Source organism: Saccostrea cucullata, unplaced genomic scaffold (genome assembly GCF_032062105.1).
Source record: "Saccostrea cucullata isolate Sc308-1 unplaced genomic scaffold, CSIRO_AGI_Scuc_v1 ctg11650, whole genome shotgun sequence".
NCBI lineage: Eukaryota > Metazoa > Mollusca > Bivalvia > Ostreida > Ostreidae > Saccostrea > Saccostrea cuccullata.
The window spans coordinates 1-19736 of NW_026922906.1; the positions used below are offsets into that span (position 1 = coordinate 1).

The following is a 19736-nucleotide window of genomic DNA, read 5'->3' on the forward strand; positions in this document are numbered from 1 at the left end:
TTTCATAATTTATAAATGGTGAGTTTTTTCCTTTTTGAAAAGTTCCACTTCCATGAGTACATTGTACCTTAATTTTTATTGGCATTATAGCCTACTTGAAATCTGAAATATTAAATATTTCATTTATCTGCGTATTTTTTATTTATTTGAACATGTGTAAATTTTACCTGTTAACTCTCTTTTTTCAATAATGCATAAGTCAGTCTTATTTTACTAATTCATATAATCAAACCACGTACCATTTGGGTTTTTTTTTATCATCTTGCTTTTTGTTGAATTTATGAATCAAATTATTTTTTCTTTCGGTTTTAAAATATTTTTTTTTTAAATTCATTGAAGCATTTTATTTTTTTAAATTCCTATGTCAAAAAAAAAAAAAAAAAAAAATAACTTCTGGTAATACACGCTATTATTGTATTTGCTTTAAACAAAATCACTGAAGGGGCGACAATATCAGTTAAAAGAATTTAATAAGGCATTATTTCATAACAAAAAAAAATTCCCCATGGGGCACCCCATATTGAAGCTATGAAGAGTTGTTCCCCGTAAGATATCCTTGGATACTGTAAACAAACACAGTAGCCCAAGCTAGCGATTTCGTCAGCTTCGTTGACGGCGTCATTTCTTTAATTAAGAAATAAGGTATCATTTTTTGAGTTTTATTGAGATGTAAAACGGGTTGGTCACGTGATCAAATCCCATAAAGCCCGAAGGGCTTTATGGAAGATTTGATCATGTGTCAACCCGTTTTACATCTCAATAAAACTCAAAAAATGATACCTTATTACTTATATTTACATTTGTGACTTATTCATACTTTATATTTGCCTGATTGTTACTTTTGACGTGTGAAATGCGTTAATTTTCAAACCCAACGGCATGTATGTAATCTACTAAACGTGCGTCGACCCTTTATGACGTCACAGAGAAATTACGTGGAACGTTTATCCAAACGCACATCTATGACCTCTTGACCCCAAACCTGTATTTACACAGTTATAAAAACGCTTGCCTTCGGTAGTGTTATGTAAAGGAAAACATTTGCAAATGTAAATATTGAATTTTAAAACATGTGTGGGGTTATTCTAAAAGCGCTCCTTAGCGCTGGGGTTTATTAAGATACCATGCATATTAATTTGAAGAGAATTAAATTCTGAATCGATCTAATGTTGTTACACATATGCAACCTGTTCTATAAAAGGGTGAAAATTTTGTCTAAAAACTACTTACTTTATGCAGTCTTCTATCATGATAAAATCTGCATCTGTAATGAGTTATTTGGTATCATTTTGTTCTGTAAATTCTCCAACGTCTGTTTTTAAAAAAGAAAATTCTCACGCACCTTTGTTGTCCTGGAAATAGCGGAATGAGAAAGCGCGACAATTAATACCTACTATATTTCAGGTGTAAGTTTTGCAGTCAAACGCATTTTTCATTTGATGTAAATATATTTATCAGAGAGGTTAATAAACATAATAAAAAATATTTAACAAAGTTTAATAATTTTTTTCATATCTTTATTCTTGAAATAATCATTGAGAGTGGAAAAACAGTAAAATTTGGGGTTTGAAAAAACATTGTTTTGCTAAGAGTCACATAGCGTTACGTAATGACGTGACATGACTTTTGGATGCTACTTATAAATGTGATGTTTGTGGAAAGGCATTCAAACAGTTACATCACTTAAAGGATCACATGAAAATACACACAGGTGATAAACCTTATAAATGCGATGTATGTGGAAAGGCATTCAGCCATTCACAGTATATAAAGAGTCACAGGAGGACACATACTGGTGAAAAACCTTATAAATGTGATGTTTGTGGGAAGGCATATAAACTGTCACATCACCTACAGAATCACATGAGGACACATACAGGTGATCAACCTTATAAATGTGATGTGTGTGGAAAAGCATTCACTCAGTCAAGTATCTTACAGAGGCACATAATGACACATACAGGTGATAAACTTTATATATGTGATGTGTGTGGGAAGGCATTCAACCTCTTACAAATCTTACAGAGACACATAAGGATACATACAGGTGATAAACCTCATAAATGTGATGTGTGTGGGAAAGCATTCAATAGATTACATAGATTACAGACACACCTAAGGACACATACAGGTGATAAACCTTATAAATGTGATGTGTGTGGGAAAGCATTCAATAGATTACATAGCTTACAGACACACCTAAGGACACATACAGGTGATAAACCTCATAAATGTGATGTGTGTGGAAAGGCATTCTCCCTCTCAGAAAACTTACAGAGGCACATGATGACACATACAGGTGAAAAACCTTTTAAATGTGATGTATGTGGGAAAGATTTCAACAGATTATATAGCTTACAGATACATATTAATATACATACAGGTGATAAACCTTATAAATGTGATATGTGTGGGAGAGCATTCAACCAGTCAAGTATCTTAAAGAGACACATGAGGACACATACAGGTGAAAAACCTTATAAATGTGATGTGTGTTGAAAGACATTCAGCCAGTCACAGTATTTAACGAGTCACATGAGCACACATACAGGTAAAAAACCTTATTGATATGATTAAAGGGACTTTGAATAAATGTTACATATTTGGAAGTAATTGGGATAAATGTGACATATGACGGAGAGAGTCTTGGTAAATGTGACATGTATATTAAAGAGGGAGTATGGATAAATGTGAGAGGAACCTTTGAATAAATGAATGATTTTGAATAGATGTGATATAGATGAGAGGGAACTTTGGATAAATATAACATATGAAAGAGGGACTTTGGATAAATAGGACACATGAAAGAGAGACATTGGATAAATAGGACACATGAAAGAGGGACCTTGGATAAATAGGACACATGAAAGAGGGACTTTGGATAAATAGGACGCATGCAAGAGGGACTTTGGATAAATAGGACACATGAAAGATGGAACTTGGATAAATAGGAGACATGAAAGAGGGACTTTCCATAAATAGGACACATGAAAGAGGGACCTTGGGTAAATAGGACACATGAAAGAGGGACTTTGAATAAATATGACATAAGAAAGAGGGACTTTGGATAAATAGGACACATGAAAGAGGGACTTTGTATAAATGGGCCACATGAAAGAGGGACCTTGGATAAATAGAACACATGAAAAGGGATTTTGGATAAATAGGACACATGAAAGAGGGACCTTGGATAAATAGGACACATGAAAGAGGGACTTTGGATAAATATGACATATGAAAGAGAGACTTTGGATAAATAGGACACATGAAAGAGGGACATAGGATAAATAGGACATATGAAAGAGGGACTTTGTATAAATAGGACATATAAAAGAGGGACCTTGGATAAATAGGACACATGAAAGAGGGACTTTGGATAAATGGGGCATATGAAAGAGGAACGTTGGATAATAGGACACATGAAAGAGGGACTTCGGATAAATAGGACATATGAAAGAGGGACTTTGAATAATAGGACAAATGAAAGAAAGACTTTGGATAAATAGGACATATGAAAGAGGGACTTTGGGTAAATAGGACACATGAAGAGGGACCTTGGATAAATAGGACACATGAAAGAGGGACCTTGGATAAATAGGACATATTAAAGATGGACTTTTGATAAATAGGACACATGAAAGAGGGACTTTGGATAAATAGGTCTGGAGGGTTGCAGGATAAATGGCGCATATGTTGGAGGTACCTCTTATAAATGTCACGTAAACATGTATGTTGGATAACTGTGAATTGTCAGTTTGAAGGGACTTCAAATTTGACATGTGTGAGGGTGTTAGTACATCACGTAGCATACTGATACGGATACCATGCCTCTTTAACGTCATATGAATGAAAGAAAAAAAACGATAAGTGAGAAAAGACATTTGAATAGTCATTAGATGACTCATCTCATAGTTTGTTTTGTAAATAAATAAATACCTGTGTTATACTGCATTTCAATGTACAAGTATATAAGTATGCACTCTGAGTTTTTTTTAGCTCACCTCAGCGAAGTTGGGGGGAGCTTATGTGATACCCTCGGCGTCGGCGTCAGCGTCGGTGTCTGTGTCGGCGTCGGCGTTCCAGGTTAAGGTTAAGTTTTTTGGAGCAGTTTTCTTTTTAATTACTTCTGTGTCCTATATTGATTAGACATGCATGGAAGATGGTTTAAGTGTGTTTCATTGTACCAGACAAAGTTTCAGATGCTGCAATTTCAGCAAAGGAATGACCAGGTTAATGTTTTTGGAGCAGGTTAACATTTTTGGTGCAGATTTTGGTGTAGATTTCATTTCCAAGTAACTATGAGCCCTATGTTGAAAAAACTTGCATGGATGATACATCTAAGGATGCATACTACCGGGCTTGCTTGGGATGCTGAATCTGACCTACATTGTCCGGTTGAGTAAACAGGTTAAAGTTTTTGGTGCAGGTTTCATTTCCAAGTAACTATAAGCCCTATGTTGACCAAACTTGCATGGATGATACATCTAAGGATGCATACTACCAGGCTTGCTTCGGATGCTGAATCTGACCTACATTTTCCGGTTGAGTGAACAGGTTAAAGTTTTTGGTGCAGGTTTCATTTCCAAGTAACTATAAGCCCTATGTTGACCAAACTTGCATGGATGATACATTTAAGGATGCATACTACCCGGCTTGCTTGGGATGCTGAATCTGACCTACATTTTCCAGTTGAGCGAACAAGTTAATGTTTTTGGTGCAGGTATCATTTGCAAGTAACTTTAAGCCCTATGTTTACCAAACTTGTATGGATGATACATCTAAGGATGCACACTACCAGGCTTGCTTGGGATGCTGAATCTGACCTACATTTTCTGGTTGAGTGAACAGGTAAAAGTTTTTGGCGCAGGCTTCATTTCCAAGGAACTATGAGTTCTTTAATGACCAACCTTGCATAGATGATATATCTAAGGATGCAATTTCTACCAGGCTTGCTTCGGATGCTGAATCTGACCTTCTTTTTGTGGATGAGTGAAAATGTTAGTTTTTTGATGCATGTTTCATTTCCAATAAATTATGAGCCCTATAATGAGCAAACTTGCATGGATGATACATCTAAGGATGCACACTAATGGACTTGTTTCGGATGCTGACATACATTTTTCAGATAATGTAAATTCAGACAAGGTAAAAGGTATGGTTGCAGGTCTATTACCAAAAAATATAAGGCTTATATAACATTGTATAAACCAAACTTGCACAAATGCTGCATCAAGAGATGAAAACTCTCAAGTAACTATAAGCCCTATGTTGACCAAACTTGCATGGATGATACATCTAAGGATGCATACTACCGGGCTTGCTTCGGATGCTGAATCTGACCTACATTTTCCGGTTGAGTGAACAGGTTAAAGTTTTTGGTGCAGGTTTCATTTCCAAGTAACTATAAGCCCTATGTTGACCAAACTTGCATGGATGATACATTTAAGGATGCATACTACCCGGCTTGCTTGGGATGCTGAATCTGACCTACATTTTCCAGTTGAGCGAACAAGTTAATGTTTTTGGTGCAGGTATCATTTGCAAGTAACTTTAAGCCCTATGTTTACCAAACTTGTATGGATGGTACATCTAAGGATGCACACTACCAGGCTTGCTTGGGATGCTGAATCTGACCTACATTTTCTGGTTGAGTGTCTTAATAATATACGTACTTTCAATTATTTTTTAAATAAAATTCAAACGTTTGGAGTTTTCTAACCCACGTGTATACAAGGCGGGTACATGAAAGAGTTTGGCGTTCGACAAGGCAATTGTCTTCAAAACTTGCAAATTCAAATTATCAAGTAGCACAGGTAGCTGATCTGTCAATCAAATCAGAAGCTATTGTTTTTTTAATGATTGACAGGCGGTAATTAAATTATTGATCTTGAATCAGGTAGATGTTGGGGGGTTAACATAAAATGCAACAAGAATATATTTTGAACTCCTTTTCTTGGCCAAAATAAATGTCAGGAGACGACAGGGGCAAGTCAGTAAAGGCAGGGACAAGGACAGGGGACGACAGGGACTTTAATGCTACCATAGGCATAGCATGATGTATAATAAGAAATAAATGAGTGAACGAATAAATGAGGGAGTAAAAATATAAACATTTATTAATTTATTTTATTTTATTTTTTATTTATGCATGATTTATTAATATTTATTTTATTTTTTATCGCTCATTCATTTAATCCCCTTTGTTTCACTCTGATCGTTAGGATCGGGATCGACATTTCGTTTTATTTACACAAAAATTTTGAAAAAAGTCGGAGGCAGTCACTGCTTGTGGAGTTTGGTGTGATATTACCAGGAGCTGGTTTCAGCTCCAGTACAAATATAAGGTAATTTTAAATCAGTTAACCTGATTATCGTTTAGACAAATCTGTCTAAACATTCATAGCAAGATTCTTTCAGTTGTCGAAAGAGCCATGAGAAAATCAAAGTACTGAAAGTACAGGAAAGCGTCTGTAGACCCTTTCCCTGTGACATATTTTATCTAGGAGTTATTCTCCCTAGCCGCCATATTTGTAGGACCACATTCCAATATCTCTTCATTACTCAACCAAGTTCAAATTGTTATTGGTTACTGAGGTAAAGATAAATATTTTTTATGAATATACATTTGTTAAAGGCTCTATTAATTCATGATTCTAAGATTGTGAATATTTACCCCCATGTATTTCTTGCATGCATGTTTTTAAAAAATTAGTTGCTTAAAGAAGTAAATTCACTACTTTGCCCAACAAGATGGCGGCTAAGGGGAATAACTCCTAGGTAAAATATGTCACAGGAAAAGGGTCTATAGACGCAATGAATCAGGGTTTGAAATTAACTCATGTCCGTAAGTCCGGACTAGTAAAAGATGTAAAAATTGTGTTGGACTAGTCTTAAGTCTGTTCACATTTGATTAATTTTATTTCCGAGTCTCTTACACGTTTGAAAAAAAATAAATTAGAAACGCAACCATGATAAAGTGTTTTCTACATCGTGATCAATAGACAAAGATGTGACCTTGAGGAGATTTCAGAAAGTTGAAAACCCTCTTTTTTTCACCACATGCATTCCAACTTATGTGTGGACATATATTTCATTGAATAACTGATAAAATTTTAAGATTTGTGTTATTCTTTTTACATACTATAGGGCGGACTAGTAGAATAGTTTGCGGACTAGTGGAAGCTAGAAGTCACAAGTCCGTGCGGACTAGTGCTAAAAAAAAGTTAATTTCGAACCCTGTGAATGCCTAATTTCTGGGATCATCCTTCCAAACTACGTCACATTGGCATAAAATCAGGGCAGAATAGCCTTATTATCCCCTCGCGCAACTAGTTGCGGAGGGGATATAGCATCGCGAATGTGCGTATGTGTGTGTGTGTGTGTGTTAGTATGTTAGTTACAGCTTGTGGGCAAGATTTGCAGAGAACCTATGCATTAACCTCTCTAAGCCTTTACATACTTGTGTGGCATTATAAAGGGACGAAGCCTATTCATTTTCAAATTAATCGATGTAATATTTCTTGAAATATAGCGTTTTTACTGCTTCACTGAACTAAAGTTTTATGTACGACTTGACAAATACCACTTCCGTAATATTACTTAATATTAAGATAATTTGACGTCGCGGTTTCAATACGAAATTCAACAGGTGTCTGGGAATTTGGGGTGCACGTTATTCTTGAAAGCTGTAAATACATTCCACAAGTTCAAATGACCTCTCGATGTTATATGTCATTGTTATATTTCATTACGAAAAAATGCATATTGCCTGGAACTGTGAGATATACTTAGGTAGGTAAATTACTGAAACTTATACATACATGTACATGTAGTATACATGATATGTTTCTGCTAGGTATAAGGGAAAATGCCCAATTACGTACGCATGTTTTGCCCCCCCCCCCCCCACTCCATTTAGCTACGCAATTTGATTTTTGTTAAAAATAGACACTTCCCTATCCCCTATAATTTTGTTAAATAAATAAAAAGTGCTGAAAACATTTCATTTTCTTCATCTGATATTAAACTTTACTACTCCAAATTAGGTATCCATGTTATGCCCCCTAACCAAGACGCTTTGCATTTTGAAAAAAAATGGATCAACAACATACCCCACCCCCACCCACCCACCCACCCCTAATAATTTTCTCTAAAGTAAGGGAGTGGATCCTAACATTGTGGGTTCGAATCCCACTGTGGGACGTGGAGACTGGTCCTTCGAATAAGACCGTATGAACCAAGGGTCAATGTCCTAATAGATGCTGGTACAAAATGATCCTTCACTACTCAATGGCTCAGTTCCTGATATAGGGAAAAAATGTGCAGCTCTCCACTGACAATCCTTCATATGAGCAAAAATAAATCCTGAGAGGGACATTGAACAAAATATGTTGTACTAGACCAATCTTCAACATGTTTAACGTCCCTCTAAAGAATTTATCTCTCATGAGATATTGCCCATAACCAGTGATGTTCCTGACGCGAGGGGATGCTCCGCTTAGCGGTGCCCTTGTTGTACATGTTGTAGATAGGAAATTTTACTTTGCATTAGTTTTTTTTGTTTTATCCATTGTATGAATGCCATTTATTTCTCATTATTTTAATTTACATAAGCAGGTCTTGTACAATCATAAGATTTAGCTACGTAGCTTTATTTACCTACCTGAGGTAGTTTTATTTAGCTACTAAACCAATTTATTTCTATAAGAAAAGCATTTTTCTCAGGATGTGCAGAAAATCTCATTTTGATGCAGTGATCATTTTCAACTTTGAAGTCATCTGAAAACAATGATTTTTCTCTATACATGATTACATTAAAACATCCGACATCTTTTTTATGTGTCATACTAAATCATGGTCGCTAAAATGTTTAATGTCTTAGAAATGAATCATAAAATTTAGCACCAAATTGACTCAAAATTACTTAACTGCCCGCCAAGAAGCTAGAAAGCTAAAAATAAATAGGAGTTTGAAAATTATCGAGAATGTGAACATTGGTAAATTCCTTTTTTCCCCCAGAAAACTTTATTCGTCTGTTCAGACTAAAATTCCTTTTTTCCCCCCCAGAAAACTTTATTCGTCCGTTCAGACTAATTAGCTTCAAATTTTATTAGTCAAATGAAAATGTATGTAAATTATGAAAGTCCTAGTATCTACCATTCAAAAGTTGTGGACAAAGTAAAGTTTGGAATTTTTCATCTTCGAATAATTTTTGTGTAATATTGGTCAAACTCCAAGGTGGAAAGGTAAAATTTGGTCATTTGTTTTTGGTACCCAAAGAGAGCTCATGTCACAAGGTATATACATGTTAAATTTGAAAGTCAATTAAAGCTTCACTTCAGCAAAAGTTATGGGCAAGGTTTAAGTTTTTGTGACAGACAGACAGACAGACAGAAGGAGAGATGAATGAGATTTAATGTCCCCTCGCTTTCGCAAAAGCGAGAGACAATAATTAATTCTTTAAAAAATTAATCCTTTTCAGGAGTTTGAGCAATAATTGAACAGACCATGTCAGAGTTTGAGGTGGAGACACCTATATCCAGCACCAGAGATCAAGAATCAGATCGGGAAGAAGAATCTATTGGTATATATATACATATATAGATACATATAAATAGCAAACATTCTAATTGTAAATAGTTACATAATTTGCAAACATCTTTCTTAGATTAACCTGTTGAAGATAAAGTATATTTTATCTTCAATAGGTTCTTCTAAGATATATGTTCAGTTCTGTATGAATTTCATTGTCAGAGGTCAATGCGACCGAATCACAATGCGAGGTATTTTTTATTCATCTTCTGTACTTATCTGTCATTCTTGCATTCTTAGGATTAAATTTTTTAGCTCTTCTGAGCCAAAGGCCAATCATTGTCAAATTTGTTACAGGGTGTCCTTGGTCCAAGGGCTACCATTTATACTAAAACTAGGGTTGGGACCCTAAAATAATTTATTTTCAAATTGTTTAAGATAGTTCTATACTCGGCACTAAATGGGCTCAATCTTTAAAAATCTGCTTTTATAAGATAGACATACATCCCAGCAATGGATAGACACAAGAAAAATTATATGTCAACATGTTCACTTTTCCGCTATAGCCTATCGGAGTATATACCCCGAAATGTAAAATACTGATATTCTACCTATCCTAGATTTTGTTGTTTATAAATTAATTTAAGTCTAAATATTCAACTTTAATACCCAAAATAGAGTAGAAACATGTTATTAAACAATAAAATATCATTGTTTTGCATGAATTATTATAAATAGATGCACTTTGTTAGGCTATTGTATCAAAATTTAATGTGAGAAAATATGCTTCCCAGGACAATCTCGGTCATTTAAAAAAAATTATGGACTCAAACTTCGTAAATTTGCATTATTTTTACTAAATTATATTTAAGAAAAATAATAAGCTTAAAAAAATTATATGTTGACGCATTACTTTTCGTGGTATGAGCTCTACACTAAAGGTACCCCCCTATTTTCTTTCTTCCAGAAGTAATGTATTGCCACATATTTCTGTAATACTGTTAATGTTTGAGTGTATACTTGTATTAACAAGCTTTTACATTATTTAAAACAATAATTATACACACCCAAAACCTATTGCCCCTAAAATTTATCTTATTTTACTCGAAAAAAAAAAAAATAAAACACACTTGTCTTTAAATTGGAGACGATGAAAATTAAAGTAATTCACTGATTCTCAGAAACTGGATGATTTTGTTACAGAAAGTAACAAAGTATGCTGCAAGTGAATCAACTTTTGTCAAATACTTATTCAAAAGATAATTTTGCATTGGGGTTCGTGGGTAAGCAGGTTGGGGGAGGGGGGTATGTGTTTTATGCAATTATTATTATTTAAAGTAAATTTTGTAATGTTTGATTAGTAAAATTCATAAATTTTCTAAGTCAAATCGTAGTCATTACTTTTCTTCCGAATTATCACTATTAGCTTCAACTTGGCCGCCGACAATAGTCGCCTCGATAGTTTGATACAGTCATGTTCTGATGTAGCATGTATATGGTCCGTGTTTTCGACGCGGCATATCAAACATGCATCATTCACAGAAATATCGTTTTATTACCTAATTATTTCTGTCAACCGAAAGTTGTTCCCAGCCTTTTCTTTTTAATTAATTTATCCTTAAACTGTACAATATGTGTTTGTTGACGCGACCGACTTCGAGCAAAATCGTTACCGGATATTTAAAACGCTAAGTAAAAGTCAAACCAATATAGTTAAAAACTCTCATCTCGGAAAAAGGACGCGCGGTTCCGGTTTTACTATTCGTAAATGACGTATTGCGAGTATAGACCTACTTTAAAAGGCATAATTTGAATACTATCAGACCTATGATCATCAAACTTTGTCAGTTGATGCATCTTGGGTCTTCATAAAAAGTCAACCAAAAAGTAGGTCATGGTGACCTACTTTTGACATTTTTTTGGCTATATTTATGTATCTTGGGTACTTTTTGGCTTATAATCATCAAAATTTGTCAGTTGATACAACTTGGGTTTTTCGGAGATTGTCGACCAAAAAGTAAGTCACTGTGACCTAGTTTTGACATTTTATGGCTATATTTCAGTATCTCAGGTACTTTTTGGCTTAGAATCATCAAACTTTGTCAGTTGATGCATCTTTGGTTTTTGGAACATGTCGACCAAAAGAATTTTATGGCTATACATAAGTATCCTTGGTACTAATTGGCCTAGAATTGTCAAACGTTGTCAGTTGAGGCATCTTGGGTTTTCGGAAAATGTCGACCAAAAAGTAGGTCACAATGACCTACTTTTGATTATCTCAGGTACTTATTGGCTTAGAATCATGAAACATTGTCAGATGATGCATCTTAGGCCCTCTGAAAATGTTGACCAAAAAGCATGGTGACCTACTTTTGACATTTTATGGTTATATTTAAGTATCTTAGGTACTTTTTGGCTTAGAATTATTAAAACTTTGTCATTTGATGCAACTTGGTTTTTAGGAGAATGTTGACCAAAAAGTAGCCGTGACCAACCGTAGTTTAGACATGTCAAGGTTATATCTTAGGTAGTGTTGTTACGATAGTCACTGACTATCGAAAAATGGTCGTTTAAAGGCCCAGATCGGCAACAATCGATTGTAAATATTATCATCGATAGATCGCTACATTTTTCATGCCGTATTTTTTTAAGCCTATCAGGTTTAACTTTTATATTCACCAAAGGGACGTCACTCTAATCGTCGGTAAACAAAATGGAGAACGTGCATGGTGATGACGCCTAATAATATCAATATCCTGGTGCAACACGATCTAAAGTTTGAAATATTTTGGCTTTCTGAAAAAGGGCGATGGGCCTCCATGCAAAAATAATATACATGCAGATGGACTCGGTTATTTGTAAATTGTGCATTGCCAATAAAGATAAGTTAAAGTTCGCGGTCAAATGTCATGGAATTCTACTTGTGCTTAATGAATAAATTTAACCTTTTTAATAGTTCAAATTATCGATTATATAATCGATTGTGTTCTTCTGATTCAATTTGATAATCGATAGTAAAATATGTCCGATTTTACAACACTAATCTTAGGTCCTATTTGGCTTAATGTCAGTTGAGGCATCTTGTGTTTTTGGAGAATGTCGACCAAAAAGGAAATCACAGTGACCTACATTTAATTATCAATCAGTATCAAATAGTAGGTCACCATGTCCTACTTATGGTATTTAATAGCTATAGTGAAATATCTTCAGTATTAACTGGCAAAGAATCATTAAACTTTGTCAGTTCATGCATCTTAGGATACTTAGAGTAAGAGGCTTCAAGTAGAAGTGATAGATTGTACAATTTATCAGAAGAGTGATTCAAGTCCCTTGGGCCTCTTGTTTTATTGTAGAAAAGAAGTTGACCTTTGAAATTCCTGACCCTGAGGGAGAAGGTCATCAGCACAAAGTAACAGTAAAGGTAAGTCAATATTCTGTTGACAATATCCTGTAGTAATAAAAGTAAAGGTAAGTCAAGATTTTGTTGACAATGTCCTGTAGTAATAACAGTAAATGTAAGTCAAGATTTTGGTGACAATGTCTTGTAGTATTAACAGTAAAGGTAAGTCAAGATTTTGGTGACAGTATCCTGTAGTAATAATAGTAAAGGTAAATCAAGATTTTGGTGACAAAGTCCTGTAATAATAACAGTAGAGGTAAGTCAAGATTTTGGTGACAATGTCCTGTAGTAATAACAGTAAAGGTAAGTCAAGATTTTTAGTAATAACAGTAAAGGTAAGTCAAGATTTTGTTTACATTGTCATGTTATAATAACAGTAAAGGTAAGTCAAGATTTTGTTTACATTGTCATGTTATAATAACGGTAAAGGTAAGTCAAGATTTTGGTGACAATGTCCTATATTAATAACAGTGAAGGTAAGTCAAGATTTTGATGACAATGTCCTGTAGTAATAACAGTAAAGGTAAGTCAAGATTTTGTTGGCAATATCCTGTAGTGATAACAGTAAAGGTAAGTCAAGGTTCTGGTGTTAGGGCAGGGCTCTTTTGGTTATACATATAGGGAAAATACATTAATTCTATGAAAATCTTCTCTGCTCCTGGATATTTAACAAACTAACTAAGTAGAGTGGACCCTCATTTATCCGGTCACTTTGGTTCCCAGTCCATTTGTCCGGATATGTGAAGCATCGGGATATCTGAATCACCACTTAAACAAGACAAAATAGCATTTAAAAATTTTGTTCCAATAAAAAATCGTCCGGATACTGAAGCATCCGGATATCTGGCGTCCAGATATCTGAAGGTCCACTGTATACACTTCTCTGCTCCTGGATATTTAACAAACTTACAAAGTATATTGTTATGATAATCAAGAATGCCTCTTCCAAAATTATAAATTTTATGGTCCCAGGGTTAGAGGTTCTGGTGTTAGGGCGGGACTCTTTTGATTATATAGTGTAAATACATTAATTCTTTGAAAATCTTCTTCTCTGCTCCCGGGTATTAAACAAACTAATTAAGAACATAATTATGATGAGCAAGAATGCCTTTCCCGAAATTGTGAATTTTATGCTGATGTTTGGTGGGGCTCGATTGATTATATAGTGAAAATACAATAATTCTGTGAAAATCTTCTCTTCTCCCGGATATTTAATAAAGCAACTAAGTAAATAGATGTAGTTATTGATGAGCAAGAATGCCTCTCCCAATAATGTGAATTTTATGGCCCCAGGATTAGGGGTTCTGGTGTTAGAGTGGGACTCTTTGATTATATAGTGAAAATACATTATTTCTTTGAAAATCTTCTTCTCTGATCCTGGGTATTATATAAAACTAAGTTTATAGTTTTGATGAGCAAGAATGCCTCTCCCAAAATTGTGAATTGTATGTCCCCAGGTTCAGAGGTTCTGGTGTCAGGGCGGGGTGTTATTGATTATATGGTGGAATATATTAATTCTTTAAAAAATTTTCCTCACTGTTTCTGGATATTGAATAAACTTACTAAGAATATAGTTATATCGAGGAAGAATGACTCTTCCAAAATTGTGAATTTGTGGTCCCCTGCTGCGGGGTTCTGGTGTTAGGGCGGGTTCTATTGATTATAAAGTGTAATTACATTAAAACTTTTGAAAATTTTCTTCTCCGTTCCTGGGTATTGAGCAGATGAACTACCTAGATAGCTATGATGAGCATGGTCTTCCTGAGTTGTGAATTTCTAGGCCCCTGGGTTAGGGGTACCATAGAGAGGGTGCCCTTCGTATATACTGAAAATGAATTGATTAAAATCTTCTCCTTGGTAATCAAACATTTTTTGATGAGCAAAGGTGCCTTTTTCAAAATTGTGAAATGTTTGGACCAAGGTTCAGGGGTTCATGTGTGGTATTGGCACTACTGATTATTGCTGAATATTACTAATAAGTCAAAATGCATTTTTTGTTCTCCTACTCTGTCTATGAGTATAAAGTAACCAAACTAAAAATGCAATGTGTATACATTTAGTTATGAATAGCAATGGTGCTTCTTTCAAAATTGTGAATGCCATAATCTCTAGTTTAAAACATTAACCAAATTCAATCATTGGAAAATTGTTTCATGATGCTAAGGTGACTTACAAGGCCCATGGGCCTCTTTTTTTTATGAGTCTGTGCCTTCGTTTTATTTATTAAAAATATAATGACCAAGTACATTTGCAATAAAAATGTTTTAGCACATCTGTCTTCTCTTAAATCCATAAAGTATTTATGATTTAGCACCTCTGAAAATCCCAGCTGGGGCTATTTTGCCCCGTTTGGACAGCTCTATTTTTTTTGTATAATTTTTTTCTTCTATTATTTCGTATCCTTATGAGACAACTTTACCATATGTAAAAATAAGAAAAAAATAATATAATAACATGTTTCTTATCTGTGTTCAACTTGTCGAGTAACTCAAAAGTTTGATTATTTTTTTTTTTTAAATCAGGATCATTTCTTTTATTTATTATTATTAATTTACAATGAAATTATATATGCTTTTGCTGCATAATGTACACTTCAAATTCATGCCTCAGCAGATTCAAAGGAAAAATTTTCATTAGAAATAAGCAGTTAAGATAAAGAGATTATTCAATTAAAAATAGTTTGAAAAATAATTAAAACAAATTTTCGAGTATGTTATCAAAATAGGAAAAAGTATTACGAGTATTGTTTGGTATTTTTAATAGAAAAAAAGGATATGACGTACTGGCAATCGCATCATCTCACTCAGGGTCTTTCCGCCAGAGTTCGGAAAAACAACCTTGAATGTATTAACATCACCTGATGTTAAAGGTTATGCTTTTCTTTTTTTCAAATATAGGATAGAGGAAGTCAGAAGTCCCTTTTATAGTATATTTTATGTAATATCATAGCATTGAATAAAGTTAAACTCCATATTCCACAGATAAAAGGTCTTCATGCATTTATTTCGAAGATCATGAAAAGGGGGGTTGTTGCCATGGCGTCTAACTAATACATTCGAGGTCGTTTGTCAGCTAGTCAGAAAATCTCGATAAGTTGCTATTGAACATAGTGGGGGTGTACTTGTTCTTTTATTACCAGTCCCTGGTAGAGTTTTTTTTGATATTAGAACATACTTGGGTTTTCAAACACTTAAATTCATATGGTTACTGGTATCTGTTCCATGAGAACACAGCGGGGTTGTTTGTTTAACACTCTGAGGTAACTAATATGTCTGATATTTTCTATCAAAACATATTGTGGTTCTTCTCTAACACTTTGTGGGGTTAATGTTATCTTTCATCTATGTAAGAACATAATGGGGTTGTAACACGTTATGGGTAAGTGTTGTCTATTATCTTTATGAGAGTACATAGTGGGGTTGTTGTCCTAACGCTTTATGGGGTTAGTGTTGCCTATTATCTTTATGAGAGTACATGGTGGGGTTGCTGTCCAAACACTTTATGGGGTTAACATTGTTATCTTTATGAGAGTACATAGTGGGGTTGCTGTCAAAACACTTTATGGGGTTAGTGTTGTCTATTATCTTTATGAGAGTACATAATGGGGTTGCTGTCCAGACACTTTATTGGGTTAGTGTTGTCTATTATCTTTATAACAGTACATAGTGGGATTGCTGACCAAACACGTTATATTGTATGGGGTTTGTGTTGTCTATTACATTGTATCTTTATGAGAGTACATATTGGAGTTGCTGTCCAAACACTTTATTGGGTTAGTGTTGTCTATCATCTTTATGAGAGTACATAGTGGGGTTGCTGTCCAAACTCTTAATGGGGTTAGTGTTGTCTACTATCTTTATGAGAGTACATGGTGGGGTTGCTGTCCAAACACGTTATGGGGTAAGTGTTGTCCATTATCTTTATGAGAGTACATAGTGGGGTTGCTGTTCAAACACTTTATGGGGTTAGTGTTGTCTATTATCTTTATGAGAGTACATAGTGGGGTTGCTGTCCAAACACGTTATGGGATTAGTGTTGTCCATTATCTTTATGAGAGTACGTAGTGGGGTTGCTGTCCAAACACTTTATGGGGTTAGTGTTTTCTTTTATCCTTATGAGTGTACATAGTGGGGTTGCTGTTCAAACACTTTATGGGGTTAGTGTTGTCTATTATCTTTATGAGAGTACATAGTGGGGTTGCTGTCCAAACGCTTAATGGGGTTAATGTTGTCTATTATCTTTATAAGAGTACACACTGGGGTTGTTTGTCTTATAATTTATGGGGTTAGTGTTGTCTGTTATATCTATATAGCATAGTGGGATTGTTTGTTTAACACTTTCTGGAAAATTCTTGTCTATCATCTTCATGTGAAAACATGATGGGTTAATTTACTTTGATGCAACATTAATCCTCAAATTAAAACATTTTTTTGCATTGTTACTGCTATTCAGTAGTTGACAAATGTTATTTCTATATCCGTTCTAAGCTCATCAAATAAACAGTAACAATTTTAAGTACTTATAATTAGTTGTCTGTAAAGTTGATTTGATATTAAATAATTAATTTTTAAACCCACAAAGAAGGATCTTTAACCCCACAAATATAGATCTTTAACCCCTCAAATATAGACCTTAACCCCACAATATACCATTTGTTTGAATTCCTAATGAAAGCTCTCACGTCACCACTGTACTATTAATAACCCCACAAAGTAAGATGATAACCCCACACCTTCCGTAAAATGCACAATGTACCTCTCAACTGTATAGCTCTCCGTCCGTCTGTCTGTGCAAACGTGTCCAGTTCATATCTTTCTTACGGAAGGATACTAAAATCTACTACACCACACAAAGATTGCCCATGACCTAAGGGTGTGTCATGACTTTGACCCAAGGTCATTTGGGGGAAGTTCAAGGTCACTGGAAGAAAAAGTTCACAATTCGTGGCTGGTCCATATCTTTCTTATGGATAAACTTCGTAGGTTCTTATTTCGCACAAAGATTGCCCATGACCCATGGGTGTGTCATGGCCTTGACCCAAGGTCATTTGGGGAAGTTCAAGGTCACTGAAAAAAAAAATTGATTATTCATTTCTGGTCTACATCTTTTTTATGGATAAACTTGGTAGGTTCTTATTTCATGCACAGATGGCCCATGACCCAAAGATGTGTCATGACCTTGACCCAAGATCATTTGGGGAAGTTCAAGGTCACTGGAAGAAAAAGTTAATAATTTTTGTCCGGTCCATATCTTCCTTATGGATAAATTTGGTAGTTCTCATTTCACAACAAGGTTGCCCATGACCTAAGGGTTTGTCATGATCTTGACCCAAGGTCATTTGGGGAAATTTAAGGTCACTGGAAGAAAAAGTTCATAATTCATGTCCTGTCCATATCTTTCTTATTGATAAACTTGGTAGGTTGTTATTTCATGCAAAGATGGCCCATGACCCAAGGTGTGTTGTGACCTTGACCCAAGGTCATTTGGGGAACTTCAAGGTCACTGGAAAAAAAAATCATAATTCATATGTGATACGTATCTTTATTATGGAAAAACTTACTTCTGAAAAATCCAGCGGGGGGTATTTATACCCCCCGCAAACGAAGTTTAGGGGGGGTATATTGGAATCACCATGTCCGTCTGTCTGTCTGTCCGTCTGTCCGTCTGTCTGTAGACGAGACTTTGTCCGGACCATTACTCAGAAACTATTGGAAGGATTTGTCTGAAAATTTGTACACATGTTATTCACCATATGAAGTTGTGCACCTGATATTTTTCATCTTGATTGGATTATTATTTTGAATTTTACAGGTGTTTTTTTCATTTTTATTTTGTGGTTTTGTTTGGACCGTTTCTCAGAAACTATTGCAAGGATTAATCTGAAAATTTGTACAATTATTATTCACCATATGAAGTTGTGCACCTGGAATTTTCAACTCTTTTTGTTCATTTTTCTGCATTTTAAAGGTTTTTTAAAATTTTAATTGACTTGTTCATTTTGGGCTCATGTATAAGGTTTGAGACATAGAATCTAGAATATCTGTACAAAAACGTGAACTACAGCTTAAAACTACTCATAAAAACTTTTAAAAAAAGGAAACATCAAGTGTTAAAAACAGTTTTTACATTGCACAGAAGATAATGTAATTTCATTTGTCTCTTGGGAATAATGACTGGACATGCATCCAGTTAAAGATAAATTAATGCGTTTTGTGTTGGAAGTTGTTTAGGCATATCTCTTATCAAGTGTGTGTGTGTTATCAAATCTTCAGGGAATAAGGCACAAGAATTAAAGATCTCTCTTCTCTTATTCTCTTAATTGTAATTTATTGTCTGCCGGGGTGCGTATCATTACCGCTACATTTTCAAAATTGTCATTACCGCTACATAGTCATTACCGCTACAAAAAACCTTACGTTACCGCTACATAAAAAAGTATACATTACCGCTACATTGCCTCTTTCGTTAGCCAGTCACTTATGCGTGTACAGTACAACCTATACATGTACATGCATATGACCCATTCCTCCTGCTCACCACGGGGAGGTGAAAGTAGGACTTTGAACAGGATTGATCTTTTTTAATTAAAATCAACAAATTATTCGTCGAAGTCTGTTTTGCAGTTGCTTTTGCAACTCTTTTAAACGCATTTCCACAATTTTGAGTTTTTAAAAATCTTATTTTTTTCTAAATTTATAAAAAAAAAATCGATAAGAAAGCCGGCGTTCCCTCGATTTGTAACAAACTTCTCAATGGTGGCCATAATGTTCAGATGACGCTATATAAATAAATTCCGACTGCAGAG

General features: G+C 34.7%; 1 protein-coding gene and 1 long non-coding RNA gene across 2 annotated transcripts; both read left to right on the top strand.

The window, feature by feature from the left end:
- Positions 1 to 1642: 1642 nt before the first annotated feature.
- On the top strand, positions 1643 to 2914 carry LOC134262766 (zinc finger protein 626-like). Its single transcript, XM_062745101.1, has one exon. It carries the CDS (start codon positions 1696 to 1698, stop codon positions 2497 to 2499), a length of 804 nt encoding a protein of 267 aa, XP_062601085.1. The 5' UTR covers positions 1643 to 1695; the 3' UTR covers positions 2500 to 2914.
- A 3329-nt stretch (positions 2915 to 6243) lies between these two features.
- Positions 6244 to 15800, top strand: LOC134262767 (uncharacterized). The gene is made up of 4 exons (XR_009991102.1): positions 6244 to 6344; positions 9482 to 9583; positions 12885 to 12952; positions 15695 to 15800. It is a non-coding gene; the product is annotated as an uncharacterized LOC134262767 (long non-coding RNA).
- The last annotated feature ends 3936 nt before the right edge of the window (positions 15801 to 19736 follow it).

Bases quoted from the DNA above. Each gene is read 5' to 3' on its own strand.
- LOC134262766 (XM_062745101.1), top strand. From the start codon at position 1,696: ATGAAAATACACACAGGTGATAAACCTTATAAATGCGATGTATGTGGA.